General features: G+C 35.5%; 1 protein-coding gene and 2 non-coding genes across 4 annotated transcripts; 2 read left to right on the top strand and 1 right to left on the bottom strand.

Annotated features, from left to right (window-relative positions):
* The first annotated feature begins 4,491 nt into the window (after positions 1-4,491).
* LOC114303189 (small nucleolar RNA SNORD25) lies at positions 4,492-4,578 on the top strand. Its single transcript, XR_003643626.2, has one exon. It is a non-coding gene; the product is annotated as a small nucleolar RNA SNORD25 (small nucleolar RNA).
* Positions 4,579-7,018: 2,440 nt separating this feature from the next.
* LOC114270987 (U4 spliceosomal RNA) lies at positions 7,019-7,174 on the top strand. Its single transcript, XR_003632163.1, has one exon. It is a non-coding gene; the product is annotated as a U4 spliceosomal RNA (small nuclear RNA).
* Positions 7,175-8,197: 1,023 nt separating this feature from the next.
* On the bottom strand, positions 8,198-16,688 carry LTO1 (NAD(P)H dehydrogenase (quinone)s). Of its 2 annotated transcripts, none has more exons than XM_028212558.2 (7): positions 16,481-16,688; positions 16,134-16,395; positions 14,478-14,734; positions 14,253-14,365; positions 9,830-9,977; positions 8,881-9,018; positions 8,198-8,463 (listed from the first exon to the last, which is right to left on the bottom strand). In XM_028212558.2, the coding sequence occupies exons 1-7, from the start codon at positions 16,577-16,579 to the stop codon at positions 8,386-8,388; spliced, it is 1,095 nt and encodes a 364-aa protein (XP_028068359.2). In that variant the 5' UTR covers positions 16,580-16,688; the 3' UTR covers positions 8,198-8,385. The 2 variants fall into 2 exon arrangements, with proteins under 2 accessions (XP_028068359.2, XP_028068364.2); XM_028212563.2 differs by having other exon boundaries at positions 9,830-9,899; positions 16,481-16,683.
* Positions 16,689-17,001: the final 313 nt, after the last annotated feature.

Raw genomic sequence — 17,001 nt, 5'->3', positions numbered from 1 at the left:
TGCATATCACCATTAATGTAGCCCATCACAGCATTTATTACGACAACACCTCTCCGTCGGAACAGGACCCCCTTACCCTGAACAAGGTAAGCTACAGTATAGGCTTTCGGCGAGGAGGGCAGGTCGGAAAGGACAGCGAAATGATTACCAAAGGATATAAGCAAACGTTGAAGACAAGAAAAAGGTTAAGCTTTTCTATCTCTAATCTCTCCCTTTACACTCTACTTCTCTTCCTAACGTGCTCGTCGGAGGGTTCACTGGGGGACTACCCCATTCCCCGTTAAACTTGTTTGCAGGTTATCCGGTGGGCTTGATCATTGGGACCTGGGCTTGAGGAGCTTGGACCAGTCTGATCCATTCATTGGGACAAACTGTATCATCATACGTAATCAAGTAACTAGCCATAAAACCATCTTCCATCCTATTGCGCAATTTAGACTTAACGAGTTTCATGGCTGAAAATGCACGTTCCGATGTAGTACTTGAAATAGGTAAAGTCAACACAAAACGGATCAATCTATCAATAAGAGAATAACTTGTTGACTTTTTTGTTTTTGCCAACATTTGACACAACGCAGAAATGGTTGACAGCTTCTGAAACTCGGGAAGTATGGAAATATCAAGCTTATAGTTTTCCAACTGATACTTCAAATGCAATTTTTCTTACTCGGTGAAATCCATGGGATAAAATTTATTTGCAAGATTGCAAATATCCTCAATTTTGAATGATCTATAACCATCCCTAGGATCCAAAGCTGAGCTAAGAACAAGCAATTCCATTACATCTTCCTTGAACTTATTGTTTAATTCTTGTAACTGAGAATCAACTATAACTATAAAAATATCAACTCGAAAATGATGTTCCATGGTGAGCTGATCTCTTTCAAAACAAGACCGACCTCGGCCTTCTTTATAAGGACAACTCATATCAGGAATCTGTATACCATGATCATTAGAAAATAATTTAATTTTCTCCAACAATGGAACATATCCATCTTCTCTAAATTTTTGAATAAGTATCTTCGTTGTAGACACCAAATGCATTACATTTAATATATCTTGAGATTTACTTTGCAAAGCTTGGCAAAGATCATCATTAATCTCCATGATATGCCTCATAAGATGTAAGATGAAGACAAACTCAAAATATGTAATGGAATCATAAACTCCATCTACCTCAGCTCGTTGATTCGATTTGCTTTCATCATTAATTATGTTTCTTAGGACTGCACAAGTAGCACTGAACATGTTTATCAAACTACAAATGGAACCCAAATGAGAACCCCATAGAGTATCTCCAGCCCGTTTCAATGTTCTAATTTGATTTTTTCCTTTTCCAGTCTCAAATTCATCATCAATGGCAAGCTTTTCAGCAATATCTGCAGCTTGAGCAGCTCTTAATTGATCATGTCTTTTGCAAGATGAGCTAACTATATTAATTGCTCGAGTCAAGTAAGAGAAAAATTGATTGATAGATATAACCTGTTTAGATACTCCTACTAAAGCCAATTGGAGCCAATGAGCAAAGCAATGAACATAATATGCGAATGGACATTCAACACAAAATAGAGCCTGCAACCTAGTCCATTATCCAGACATGTTACTGGCACCATCATATCCCTGACCACGAATATTTTGCACACTAAGGTTATGACGAGAAAGGACAATACAAATTTATTCTTTTAAAGTTGTCGACGTGGTATCTAACACATGAACTATGTCAAAGAAACGCTCTTTTATAAAACCATACTTATCAACAAATCTCAAAACAATTGCCATTTGCTCTCTTTTCGATTCATCTTCAGATTCATCAACTAGAATGCAAAAATACCCATCATTAATCTCTTCACGAATGAATTTTTGTATCTTATCAGAGAAAATACTAAGAATCTGCTTTTGAATCCCATGGGAATGATAGGAAGCATTTTGAGGAGCATTTTCCAAAACCACTGTTGCCACATTCTCATTATAAGAAGCCAAGAGCTTTATCAACCCAATAACATTCCCTCGGTTGTTAGATTCGTGACGTTCATCACGACCTCTAAAAGCACAGGCTTGGAATGTTAATCATTTAATCACATCTATCGAGATCTTCAACCACAAACAATTTCTAGTAATTTGTATGGAAGTTTGTTTTTCAACAATTGCCTCAATATGTTGCGCTTGATTTATTAAGTCACAACAACATTTGACAGCAACTCTATGCGATTAGTTAGGATCCTTCCCCATATGTGATAACATAGGACAATTCTTCTCTTCATTGACTTTCTTCCAAGAAGAAAATCCCTCAATCGTAAAAACACTAGATTCAGGGCGTCTAGTTGGCTTAGTAAAAAGAAAACATGGAAGACAAAATGCACGATTTTTTGTTGGAGAGTATTCCAACCAATCCAGAAATAACTTGTACCAAGAATCTAAAAAACGGCGTCCATTTTTATCAGTTTCAAAAGGTTGATTGTTCGGAGCCTTGGGTTGATATAGCCCGGATTTGATATAAGCACGTTTGATCTCATCATGTTCACATACCGGGTAATCCCATATTTGTTAACGCAACCCGGATCCTTCACCAAAGAAGATGTATCAACTTCTTTAGATTCGACTCTTGGAAGTTTAGAAGGACGTTGTTCCGGAGGAGTTGAAGTTTCAACATTATTGGTGGAATTTTGAACGATATTTTTAGAACCTCTTTTCTTAGAGAAGGAATCGATTTTTTTGTTCGCCATGATTAACTTAATTGTCAATACTTATCATTCAACAACCTGAACGCAATTAAGAATAATAATAATTATTATTATTGCACTATATTTTTAATGTAAACAGACTCTAAAAAATAACTTTCAGAATCTTATATCCTAGCACAATCCTATCCTATTCCTAAAAGTCATAAAATATATGGCCGCACAAAATAACATTTAGATTTTTATCCAAATTCTTAGAGGAAATCAACAAATCATAACCTAAAAGCCTATTCAATTATCAAGAAATCACACAACACAGTACCTACCAATTACAATAAATCATAGTATTAAAAAAAAATCACAATATTTAGTTAACAATTGTATCAATAACAATTATTAGATATTCATCGCAACTCCTGGCTTCTCCACCCTATGCCAGCCTCTCTGCCAGAATTTCACCCAAAAAAACAACCAGCTTGCATTGGTCCCATATTATTATTAAATTATTATTTATTTTTTAAAAAATTCAAAATCAATTGCTAACCCAGATAATGTTAGAGGTGATGGGTTCTGATGTGTGTGTTGAAAGAGTGTATGTGTATTTATTTTTTAATTGGCATAGTAAAATAAAAGAGTGTTTGGAGAGAGGAGCAAAATCTATTGACAGTGGGGGTGTAATTGTGGGTTATGTGACGTAGGAAGTTGGGGATTTGGGTTGTCTAGTTGTCTGCAGGCTTATGGGTGACCAATAACAACTGATAACAAATTAATGACAAAATAATCACATTATTCAGTCTAAAAACAAAATAATCACATTGAAGCTGAAGGGATATCAAGGGTATGTTTGGTTTGTGTTTGGGAGATGTGTTTTAGAGATAAAAAGTACGAAAAGTTGTTTGGTTTGATTTTTTTCAAAAGATGTTTTGGAAAATTATTTGAGAGAGAGTTTTGGAAAAAGTGATTGATTTGATGTGTGTGAGAGAGAGATTTGTTTGGAAAACTTGTTTGGTTTACAAGTTTTGAGAAATTTTTTTGAGAAAATTTGTTTGGTTTGATTACTTTTAAAAACTTATTTGTAGAGAAAAATTCCCAAAAAATTTTTAGAAATACAAACCAAACGAACCCCAAATAACTTACCAGTGAGAGTCCACAGTTCCACCATCCACGCCGACTAGCTCTGATGAAGTCCGACCACAAAACTTCTCTGTTTCTTCCCTCGTCTCTTCGCTCCTCTCCTCTCTTTCGAATCGCAACAAGTCTCTCAGATCAATTGTTTTCTTTTCTTTTTTTAATCTTAGTGCTTTGTTTGAACAAACTTCTACAGCAAGCCTTATAGTTTATATATTTGTAAAAGTTTCATATATTACACTTTGACCCATTAAAGTTTCTAAAATTTTACTTTCATCTTGACCTAATTTAAAAAATACATATACATGAACTTTAAAATAGATTATTATATATGTTAACTAATTCAAAAAAAAAAATTCAAATATTTTAAAAAATTAGGGGACTACTCTATATAATTTTGAAATTATCTAAAAAAAAATTTGGGGTGCGAACTCCTATAATTTTAAATAATTTTAAAATTTCTAATATAATATATGATGTTAAAACAAACCCTCTCCCCCCCCCCCCTCCCAAGATCCATCCTTGCCTATATATTCATGTAGTAATTTTTTTGAAAGGAGTTTATTTGTGCAACAGTGATGAGCCAATACAAACCTGTAATGATCTGCGGATATGATCGCAAATTCCCAAGATCCATCATTGCCTATATATTCATGTAATAATTTTTTTGAAAGGAGTTTAATTGTGCAACAGTGATGAGCCAATGCAAGCCTGTAATGATCTGCGGATATGATCGCAAATTCATTATGAACATCTAAGGAACTGAATTGCCTATATGATTCTACTTCCTAGCTTGATTTTTTAAATAAATTGTTAGTGAATATTGTGTATATGTATATACAGTTGGTGATAATTACAAATAAAATACCAGAAAATACAAATAATAAAAATTACAATAACTATTGTAAGGGTTGAGACACGGAAAATTCGTTCTCTTTAAGGAGATTCAAGTAGGCAAAGTCTTACACCGGTGCAGCAGAAAAAACTTTGACTTGTCTCCCCCAGGATACAACAGGCCGACTAAGTTATATGGTTTACCAATACTGCACAATTGGTTGAACCCAAAACTTTATCACATACACCATTTTTTATTTGCTTGATAATCTCACACAAAACATAATAAAGCAACAAAAACTTATTCTCACCTCCAAGATAAGAAGTTAGATCAATTTATAGAAGATGAAACTTGTTAGGCAAGTGGCTTGGAGGAGAAGACACTTAGCCTCCGTTTGGGAAGTGGGTTGGCTTTTTGGTTTTTTTTGACTATTTTAGCCTAGGCTAAAAAGTTTGGTTTGGGAAGGGCTTTTTGGCTTTTTGACTTTTTTGGCTTTTTTGTGAGAGAAGAATGTAATGATTATGGGTTGGATGTGATATTTTGTTTTTTGTAGCTAAAATAGCCTATTTTGTTTTTTATAGCTAAAATAATCAAAAAAAACCCGTTTAGCTCTTGCCAAATGGAGCCTTAGTGGATAAGAATAGGAAAGGAAATTGGTGAGCAATTTCCTTGGAAGACTTGAGAAGAAGACTTGAAAGACTTGGAAGACTTATCTAAGAAGACTTGTTTTGGAAACTTGGTGGGCAAGTTTTCTTGTAGGAAAAGAAAGGATTAACAAAAGTTATTTGGAACCCAATCACATAATATAATCTATAACACATTATAATATTAAAATATCTGCTAACATATGCAATATTCACACACACACACACACACACACACATATATATACAATATTCCCTTAAATTACTAATAAGTTTTAATAGTTAGGCTTAATTTTTATCAAATCCTATTAAAAATAAGTTTTAATAAAATAGTCGTTAAAAATAATTTTTTGTGATAATTTTTTACATGTGTCACTAAAAATTGACAATAAATGCTTTTTTAATCACGATTTTTATAAATTGTCACTAAAATTTAAAATTAATGACTTTTTTTGTAACGAATTTTTTAAATTGTCGTTGAAAATTGAAAATTAATCATTTTTTTGTGATAATTTTTTTAAACTGGCGCTAAAATTTATAATTAGGAACATTTTTTATGACAATTTTTAAACTGCCGTTGAAAATTAATAATTAATAACATTTTTAATATTATTTGATAAAAAATATCATTAATTATTATTGGGCAATAAATTTACCTATTATGATCAATACATAAGTCCCTCTAAATTTTGGTTCTTTTTGCTGTTTATGATTTGAGTTTGGAACTTATTTTTTCTTATTATCTGTTTCTCTCAGGCTCGGCTTGTTTTTCTACATATATGTATCGGAGGTGTAATTCTTTTAATTGAATTTTTGTGAAATTGGCAGAGAGACAGATTCATACGAAGAAGCCATTGTTGGACTCAAGAGTTGTGTATTATTTATTAATATTAATATTAATATTAATATTATCTCAACCTATCATGGATCCAACATTTTCACAAACTTTTTTACAGTCACCAGCTTTGACCGATTGAGCAGATAAAATATTTTGGGATAAAAAATCGACCGGATAGAAAAAATTGAATAGATACAAAAGTTTGAATAGATAATTTTTTTAAACAAATAAAATATTTGAACAGATAGATTTCAACAGATTGGTGAAAAAATTGAATAGATAAAGAATTTCAGTAGATAGATATTCCAATAGATAGATACAAAATTTGACAGATAGTAAAAAAAATTAAACGTATTAAAAAATATTGGAACAGATAGTCAAAACATTAAACAAATAGTTAAAAAAATTAAACAAGTAAATTAAGGGATAAAATTAAAAACAAAATGTCCTCTAAAATAATAAATGGACTTCCCACTAAACTATTTTACAAAAAGTGAGCCTCTTACCAATAAAAAATGTCCACTGGACCTGACCTATTGCCTTAGACAATTGCTAAATTAGACCTCTCAATAGTTTTTTTTTTTAATTTTATTTTTTAACAAGAATTTATCTCATTTAGCCACGATAGGAATACATGTTAGAAATCTGGTTATATTCTGAATGCTGAACTAAGTACTTTCAAATCTTAGAATTTTTTTTGGGACTTTTAAATGTTTAGAAGTAAAGCAGCCTTTCATGGGAATTGCTTGACTGGATATGAATACCACTTGGATAGTAATTTTGATTTCAGATTACTAGGGATTTATGAAGGAAAGCAAATCCCACATCGGAAGCATGAAAGAGAGAGACAGAGGTGGTTGAGTATAAAATAAGAGGAGATGAGAAACACAAAAGCATCTTTGCGCTTGGGGCAATGACGCAGCTAGTGAGGTAATAACCGAGGCGCGTCAATTGCTGGTTGAAAACTATTTCCAAACCCCCTCTTCGGCCTTTGGTTACGCCTTAGGCCGTCGAGAATTTCTGGAAGGGCCTTCCCCTCTGGGGTTAAGCCCTACAAACTCTAGTCCTAATTTCTTGGTTTTAAGAAAGTCTCCGTTGCTTGTGTTTTCTCTCTCCTCAATTGTTAATAAATGTAAGGCTTCGTTTGGGAATTGTTTTTAGTTAAAAAGTAATTAAATTAGTTAAAAAATTAATAATTAATACTAGAAAGTTAAAAATTTTTTGTTCTTTTTTATATTTTGCACATTTATTTGTAAAAAATTAAAAAATCATCTCAAATATATTAATTTTTTTTATTTTATATTTAGTTAAATAGTTAAAAAATTATTAAATTAACCTGTTTTTAAACGACGATGAAGTTCAATAAAATATTTAAAAGTATTTACAATTCTTGGATTTGAAAAAACAAATCTCTTTAATCTTAAATTTCTCATTCTTTCCATCAAACAAATATCATCTTAATTTAATTTAAAGAACTAGAACGTAAAAAAATTAAACTTTTTACTTAATATTTAAAATCTATAAACTTAAATTTTTTACTTAAATATTTAAAAATAAAAAATAAAAATAGATACGAGGATAAATCTTATACTGGTATGCTAATCGTTCGTAGGCTTTGGCTTTAATTTTGTAGTGCGTAGTTTTCATTTTATTCCTCTCTTCATGCTTGAAAATTTGACTTAAAATCTCATATCTTATTTCTCTCCTCTCATTTTTACCCTACCCGCGTATTATGAGTAGTGTTTTAGTCCACAAATTACAAAAACAGTGATAACCCAGACCTCCAGTTGGACCCCCAGCACCCCACATACACCTGGGGGGCAGCAAGAGGAGGATAAAAAAATAAAAAATGAACCAATTAGAATTAACTGGGGGTGGTGGGAGTCACCCCCAGCAGAGGTCTCACTCTCTTCCCTTACAAAAAATGAAACCATTTATCTTGAAATGACATGAGAATTATGTACACGTACAACTTGAGCAAAGTGACATGCCCTAATTTTCTTTAACGTTTTTTATTAAAGAAAAAACATTCTCATTCATCAGCACCGAGATTTTAATGCGCTTCCAAATAGTGTTTACTAAAAATGAGCAAGGCCAAATCCCTTCCCTCTCTTTTTCATTTTTTGTCAGGCTATATTTGTGCAGATAACAACAATTACAAGTAGTGTTACAGAGAACCCAGGCTCTTGAGTTCGTAACCTTAGAGATAATTTAGGACCTGTACATCCACTATAATGCTGCTGTACTGAGTAAATCTAATAATTAAGATAGAATAAAATCATCAAGTTTGAATCCAGATGCTCTCGCAAGCTCTGACAATTCTTGTTCTCCACTCAAAACCTGCACATAAAATATGGGGTATATTACAGACACTGCACATGTACTATCCATTGACGCAATCCATAAAAATTGATCCAGTCAATCACTATTTTAATCTCTACTTACTCAAAGTTATCTACCTATTCCTTTCGAAAAGGCAGTCCAACATTATGAGTTGGATATCCCATATCATTTTGCTTGTTTAAAAAACACGAGAAGTCCCGTTGAACAAAAAAAAAAAAAATGGCAGTGAGATGTAGGCATCACTCAGTGAGACCTAGGCATCACTCTCACACAGGCCCGAAAATGGTTAAACCACATTAACACTTAATTGATATGAAGATTCCAGAATGCTAGTGGGGTGAAAGTGAAATCCACTATCTGAAACATGCTAACCATAACAAAGAGCATAGGTTTAGCAGCATAGAGGTTCCTCACCTCACCATTAATTACCCATGTTGGAAACCCTTCAATTCTAGCATCGGCACATGCCTTGGCTATTTTAATCCCTTTCCTATATCCATCAGGGAAGCATTCCACATAGTCTAACAACTTTGCTGCTTCACGTCCAAATGTCTGCATAAAAAAAGACAGCAGGCAGTGCAAATAAATGAAATCTTACAATTCCTTACAAGGTAAGGCAGAGAATACAATCACAATCAATTGGAATGTGGGCAGCCCAAAGAATACAAACAAAAATAAGTATATGCCAACAAAGAAGGTTGGACTTTCATTTAAATTGAACTCTGTCAAAGCTATGGGTGGAGGGAGAGGAGGGCTGGCAAGGAGCATGACCCTTCAAATGTCATGAGAGTTACTTCGTCAGTAAAATTGGATAGGTGTTGATGAAGTATGGGATCATGTTGCTACATAATAGCGGTCCCCAACTACATCTACATAAATGAGCCAAGAGAGTATGATTGTAGTGTTAATGGGATGAAAAGCCTCTAAAAATCCAATCAAAAGCTTTTGGAAATGCAGTAAGTCTTTTCTTCAAGCATTACAAGTGCATCATTGAATGTGGAATTCCAATGTCTTTATTGAACCCAAGAAATCAATATGTGGAACTTCACAAGGATATCTAGTACTTGCATGGAACATGCCATACATGAACATGCTAGTCATTATAAAAAATTTTGTGAATATTTGTTGACAATCCTGGTTGAACTGTTGGAATTAACAATAATGATTTGCGTCTCATGTCCAAGAAATTGACTTTTGGCCTTCTAGGGTTGAGACCACCACGAAGACAAAATTGAACATGAAGTGATTGTACACATCTCAACTTTCTTATTTTTTTTATTATTCTGTAAACATCAGTGTCATATTGATTCTACATATGTCAGCAGGTAATTTAGACAGGAGGCAATTGCAGAAAAGGAAGTACCTGTTTTTGCTCTTGACAATGCGAACACCAGAAAGCCCCATACATTTTAGCTCCTATGGAATGTAGATGCCTTGCAAGAGCAAGAGTGAAAGGACTTGATTCTGTTGTTATTTCAGTCGTAAATAGTGGCAGATCAATCTCAGCAGAGCTGTTCAGAAAAAGGGTACAGCTCTAGATAAATGTTTCCTTGCTACAAACCAAAATCATGCATTTTTTTTTCCCTCCAAATATAAAGCAAAACATATAATAACACAAGTCCTTATTGCTTAGATAATTAATGTAAACACAAAAGACCACATTTAAAATAACCATGTATTACTGAAGAGAATTATCATGGCATCCAAATAGAGGTATATCCTGTGTAACTAAGGACAAGTCCTCTTTTTCTAATCAGATCAGTTGAGAGCTAATCTTATCTCATGCAGTACATCAAAGGAGGATTGATGACTTGCTCCTTTAACTAAGCACGGGCTAGAACATCAAAGCATTGCATACAAACTTAACATGATACAGCAATAAGTTTAACGTGTAAGACTGCAGAATGGAAACCCAATATTGATGTGGCAAGTTTTTATGGGATTCTGGAAACAAAACAATACTTCAAAGCACACAACTAGTTAAGACCAGCTAAATAAGTGCACTTACTTAGATACGTGCACTTATCAGTTGACTAAACTTCCTGAAATGAATGAAGAAAGTAGCACTTCCTAAAATAATGTCATAACTAAAAAAGAAAATTGGTCATAACTAAAGAAGAAAATGGCATAACTAAGGGTGCATATGATACACCCTTTTTAAAGTGGTGTATATTAGAATTTCCCAAGCTTTCAATGCAATTAAATGTAAGAAATAGATGTATAATTGATTGATGTATTGATGTTGTATATATATTACAAATGGTGAGTGGCTCATTATATAGGAGAGGGTGAGTGTAGTAGGTGAGGAGTAGGTGAGGAGTAGGTGATGGTAAATTGGTGGTAGGTGATGGTAAATTTTAACAGCCCCCCGCAAACTCAAGGAGGATAGAAACTAACCAACTTGAGTTTGGAGAGAGTAACAAAACAAGAAAATACATAAAAATAAAAGAGGATAGGAGACACGGTATGGTCGTGTCAGACCATTGGTGAAGACACTGGATGGTGGTGTCATAACGTTGTAGAGGACACTGTATGGTGGTGTCATAACGTTGTAGGGGACACTGTATGGGGGTGTCATAACGTTGTAGATGACACTGTATGGTGGTGTCATACCGATGTAGAAGACACTGTATGGTGGTGTCATACCGATGTAGAAGACAGTTTATGGGGTCATGTCGGACCGTTGTAGCAGACAATGTTGTGACAGTTGTGGTGACAGTTTACGGAGTCTTGCTGGACCCTTGTAGAAACTAACCGGAATCAATGTCGGGACAGTTTACAAAGTCTTGTCGGACCCATGAAGGAGCTAACCGGAATCAATGTCGGGACAGTTTACAGAGTCTTGTCGGATCCTTGTAGAAACTAACCGGAATCAATGTCGGGACAGTTTACAGAGTCTTGTCGGACCCTTGTAGAAACTAACCGGAATCTATGGCGGGACAGTTTACAGAGTCTTGTCGGACCCTTGTAGAAACTAACCGGAATCTATGTCGGGACAGTTTACAGAGTCTTGTCGGACCCTTAAAAAGTCGCACCCTCAAAAGGTGTGCCCAATCTTTCAAAAGACGTGCCATCAAAAGACGTGCCCAATCCATAAAAAGGCGTGCCATCAAAAGGCGAGCCCAAGTCATAAAAAGATGTGCCGGACATGATGGCGAGGCACGTGAGTGCCTTGGCTGGCGCGCCCGTTTGTCGTCTGGCGTCAAGTGGCGCGCGATACGCGTGGCTGCCTCGCTATTTAACCAAGGTGGATGCTAAGGCTGAGGCAGACAAAAAACTTCTGAAAATCCTCTGAAAAAAAAAACTCTTCCTTTGCTGAGAGAGAAACTCTGTAATACTCTGTAACCAACCCGTCTCTGAAACACTCAGCAACATGGCCTCTTCTTCCCATCCAGCGACCCAGAACATGGCCTCCTCTTCCCGTGGTCTGCTCACGCTCTTTCCAGAATTGAACGAGTCCACAAGAGAAATAACTGGTGCGGTGGCCAGTGAACCTCAACCAAACACCTCTGGTTTTGCTCCGTTGAACTTTCCGATGCGGTCGGTGGAGCAAAAAATGGCGGTGCAAACTGATATTGAGGCCAATCAGTATACTCTGAAGTCATGTGTGGAAACCATGACTGCGGTCACAAACCTGTCGCACCGGCTGCAGAGCAGGACAAATGAGGTGCAACAGTTAAACTCCCAGCTGGCTCTGCTCCAACGCATGTATAAGGATGCGCGAGCAGAGATAAGTGTGCTAAAGACAGAAAACAAGGAGCTGAAGCGGAAGGCCACCGTGATGTTCCGATTTGGAGGTCTGCCATATGCTGCAGTGGAGGAGCAGGGAGTAGTGATCATGCCCAGTGGAGTGGGAAACACGGAGGCAACACCGGCAAGGGCTGCCCAAGACGGAGGCAAGAAGAAAAGACCGGCGGAATAGGCGAAGAAGTGAGGTCGGTTGGTGGCCGGCTGCAGAAAAGAAAACAAAGCTGTTGGTGTTGTGTGGTGGTTTGTTGTTGTTGTTGTTTTTTTTTTTTTTTTTTTTGTGTAAAATTGTGATCGAGGTGGATCCCTGAGATGAATAAAATATGGTTTGGTGTGCAAAGCTATATGGTATGAATGGAATTGGAAAAAGATTAAAAGTAATGTGAAAGAAAAATAAATAAAAAATAATAAAAATATATTTGAAATCAAAAATGAAAGATGGGGGAAATAAGGAAAGTGGTGTGGAGAAAAGAAATAAAAATAATGGAGTTGGAAATCAAACGGAGGAGAGATGATGATGGTTTTTTTTTTTATATATATATATATATAATATAATAAAAAGAGATATATATATATATATATATATAATAAAGAAAGTGGGGAATAAGAGTGTAATGAAAAAAAAAAGTATAGATTGGAACATCGTGGGTCACATGGGTGAGTAAAAGAAAAAAAATAAAAATAATAAAGAAATGAAAAGAGAGGAACAAAAGTTGGTGTGATGATAAATAAATAAGAAAAGAGAAAAGTATATATATAATAATAATAAGAATAGGGAATTGGTTGGCCCAAGGACGTTCAATGCATTTGCTGATTGATTTATTTATTTTATTTGTTTGTGGTAGAGTCGATCACATGGGGTGACTAGTGAGAAGAAAAACAATGTGGTTATCTGTGTATGATAGGAGAGAGAGAGAGAGATTGAGTCACCCTCTCTGTTGTTTAACACCAAGTGGAGAGGCAGTGGTATAGGAGACAGTCCAACCATAGAACAGAAATGGGTCTTCAGCTAAAGCAACAACGACAAACAAGCAGAGAGAGCTATAGAAGAGCAAAGAAAGCCGGAGGGCATTGGATCGCCATCTCTCTCTGCAAAGTCTCTCCCTTTTTTTTTTTTTGGTCCTTCAGTTACCCACAGTTCCAACTACGAACTGAGAGAGAGAGAGAGAGAGAGCCGCCCTCTTCCTCTCTATCTTCGTCTCCTTTTTTTTTTTTTTAGTCATTGCTCCTCTACCATTGTCTCCGAGGGTGAATTCGACAAGGGTGACAGGCGGAGCGCCGCCGCCGGAGCACCGAAGCTGGCCTCCTCAATCGCCGGTGGAGCAGTTGCCGGTGCTGGAGGAATCGAAGTTGCAGCCCGTTCGGGCCCAGAATCTGCCCGACCAGCCCGGTGGAGCAGGGAGTTGGGTTGATGCGCCAGGAGCCAATGCGAAGCCACCTGTTAAAATTGATGTATGCGAAGAGGGTTTTTGTGCACTGGTATGTGGGTGAAAAGTATGGAGGAAGGAGAGAGAGAATTAGAAAATTTGGGTTTGTCCGGCGGACGGCCAAGGCGAGGCTGCCGCCCGCCGGTGAAGCGGAATCACTAAGTTCTTAACCTTGCTTTGATACCATGTAAGAAATAGATGTATAATTGATTGATGTATTGATGTTGTATATATATTACAAATGGTGAGTGGCTCATTATATAGGAGAGGGTGAGTGTAGTAGGTGAGGAGTAGGTGGTGGTAGGTGATGGTAAATTTTAACATTAAATATTACTACTACGTGAGCAAGCAGTTATTCATAGTACTATATATGCTTATGGATTTTTTAATAGCCAATGGGAGGTTTCAACACTTTTTAGCATTGCAAAAGTTATAGGCCTAAAGCTTTTGTGGCCCGATCTGTGAACCACTATTCTAGAGCCATAGATTTGCATGGATTCACAGTAAACTATCCCAACCTGCAAACTCCCACCCAATCCTTACGATGGGACTTGGTATTCAAATTAGGTTCCTAGGATAAGAAATAATGATATAAAAGTGGGATTGAAATACCTTGTAGGGACAGATAGAGAAGTATTATATGAGGTGCTTAAAATAGCAACCACCAATCCACCTAAGCATAGCTGTAAACCTACCACTTTTTGTATTTCTTGCAACCCAAAAGCCTGTAATACAACCCACCAAGGAAGATATTGGTTTTGTTGTAATATGAAAAACACAAATATTTATTTGTTGATAGGTCAAAAGGAGAATAAATGTACAAAAAATAAGTAAAACCTTTATAGTGGTAAAAAACAAGCTGAATGACAACAGAGCTGACATTAAACAGTATGAACAAGATGATCCCGGAAATTTTGTGCTTAGAATGTACAAGAAGTATGCACTGGCAACAGCCATGGAGGTGGTGCTTCCAAGTAAAATCAAGAGACCATTATTTTCGTCCATCTTGAAAGGCAAGTGCTTTCCAGCCAACTGTATACCAAGTATTGTAACTAATCCATATGCAAACATTCCAATCAATGGAAGAGGAACACCTGTAAAATGCAAAAGGACCATCACTGAAACCTTCTTTCAAAAACTTCCATGACGTATGAGCGTTGTTTAGTGTATATCTCTTGTCAACTAGACAATTACTTGAGGAAAAAAAAATAAATTAGTGAAATTAAGAAGGCAATAAAATGCACAAGATTAAATAAAAACTGGTATATATTCAGAAACAAACAAACAAACAAAATCAATAAGCCATATAAACATTATGTGTAAGATTCTGTTGTGAACTTCAAGCTTAGTCAACAATACATTCTAAACTCGTGTCTTGATCTTCTCTCCAAGTAGGCTAAGAAATCAATTCACTTGCTTTAACCTATATACAAGGTATTCTATTAAAGAGAGACCACAAATTGTAGCAGCTTTTGAGAGAGAGAAACCCTAATGCATTCAAAAGTTTATGAAATCCACGTTTCTCAATACTTGTAATGGTCCTTAATGCTTTATCACATCATATAGAGAGTTTCTTGATTGAGTACTCATAGCAAAAAAAAAAACATATTCGAACTGCATACTTAGCCTTTGTCATTTGAGTGTCGAAGCTGCAAGAAGTGGAGATTGGAGCGAGGGGTTCCATGGTTTGACTATCAAATCAAGAGAAGGATAACATAAATTTTAGAACCACGAAGAGTGAAGATTGAATGCTGAGTTTGTGGAGTTTGAATGAGGCATATTGGAGTTGTAAGTCCTTCTGTTTTGAATCTATAAACTCTTAATTGAAAGTGACTTTTTATCTGCTAGGTGTGCCTATAGTGTAGTTTGTCCTTTGTTCTCAAATATGTAAATCGTGTGTACTTGATTTATGTGATTGACATTAGTATTGATGTTGGTATTGCAATTGCTATTGCTTACTATATTTATAACTGAATTGGACTGTTTAGTCTCAATCACTAAACTTTGAGCATTGGTTTTAAATGGTGATTTGTACAAAGAGCTTGTGGCCTATTCATATTCACCCCTTTTAGGCACAAATGTGTCCACCTCTACAATTGCAACAACAAATTTCGAATCCTATGAACAAAATTATCTAGCTTGCCACATTCAAACCCCAATAGTGAAAAAAAGAAAAAGAAAAAGAAAAAGAAAAAGAAAAAGGCAACCAGTTCAACATCTCATACATAAAAATTACATTACCCACACGAACAAGGTGGGTAGCTGGTCAATTTCAAAATTTTCAACCCCCAATTATATGTTTTCTCTAATCCAATTCAGGGAAAACCTTAGAAAAACCTTGTCAAACTCTTAGCTTCAAGAACACTTACCAAATGCCCAAAAAATTATATTCATAATACTAGACATAAATTCCACAAAAATATCATCTTTTTTTTTCTGAATAGCCAGAATTGAAAAACAAAAGTAAACACAGAAGAGAGAAGAAGAGAATACCAAAAACAGAGGCGTAGTCGCTGTTGAGGATGTCGCCGCAAGTGGCACCGCCAATTGGGCAAAAGGCATCAGAATTAGTGAGCTTGAGGTAGGTCAAGTAACTGGTCTCCAGAAACCCAAGCCCTCCGAGTCCTGCACACCAACTGTATGATGAAATGCTCGCAGAAGACAACGTCTCAGTCTCAGCTTCGGATTCCATATCTCTGCTGGGCTCTGTTAAGCACTTCACACGGAGCATCGGAATTCGCCTAGTCCAACCATTCTTCATCAAAACAGTGAAAACAAAAACGTCAAAATGATTGAAACATATGGGTTTGACATATATGAATTCGCACATGAGGGGCTACCTTGATTTGGGTTATGAAAGGAAGAGGAGTAAAAGAGACGTGAGGAGTCCGAAGAAACGGCGGAGGAGATGATGATATGTTGATAAATTTGATCGACATCGCAACTCCTATTCGCCTCCCTTCTGTTCTGCTGCCAATCTTTAGCGCTTCATTTTTTCTTTCTTTTACGATTTTTGTACTTTTAATTGTAATAATTTATTTATGACTTAAGACTTCCTTCACAAGTATATATTTTAGTAAAAAAAAAAAAAAAATTATAGTCTTGTTTGGTTTGTTTTTCAGAAAAAAAATTAGGAAAAATTCTTTACAAACAAATTTTTAAGAGTAATTAAATCAAATAAATTTTTCTAAAAAAATCTCAAAAATTTGTTTGGTTATCTATTTTCCAAAATCACACTCTCTCTCATACACATCAAATCAATCACATTTTTTAAAACTCTCTCTCCAAAACAATTTTCCAAAACCATTTCTAAAAAAAACAAACCAAACAAATTTACGTACTTTTCATCTAAAAAACAACT

The sequence above is a fragment of the Camellia sinensis genome, chromosome 1 (genome assembly GCF_055761805.1).
Source record: "Camellia sinensis isolate YWXY chromosome 1, ASM5576180v1, whole genome shotgun sequence".
NCBI classification, from domain to species: domain Eukaryota; kingdom Viridiplantae; phylum Streptophyta; class Magnoliopsida; order Ericales; family Theaceae; genus Camellia; species Camellia sinensis.
Note: the sequence above shows the minus strand (reverse complement) of the source record. Positions and strands in the feature narration are given on the sequence as shown.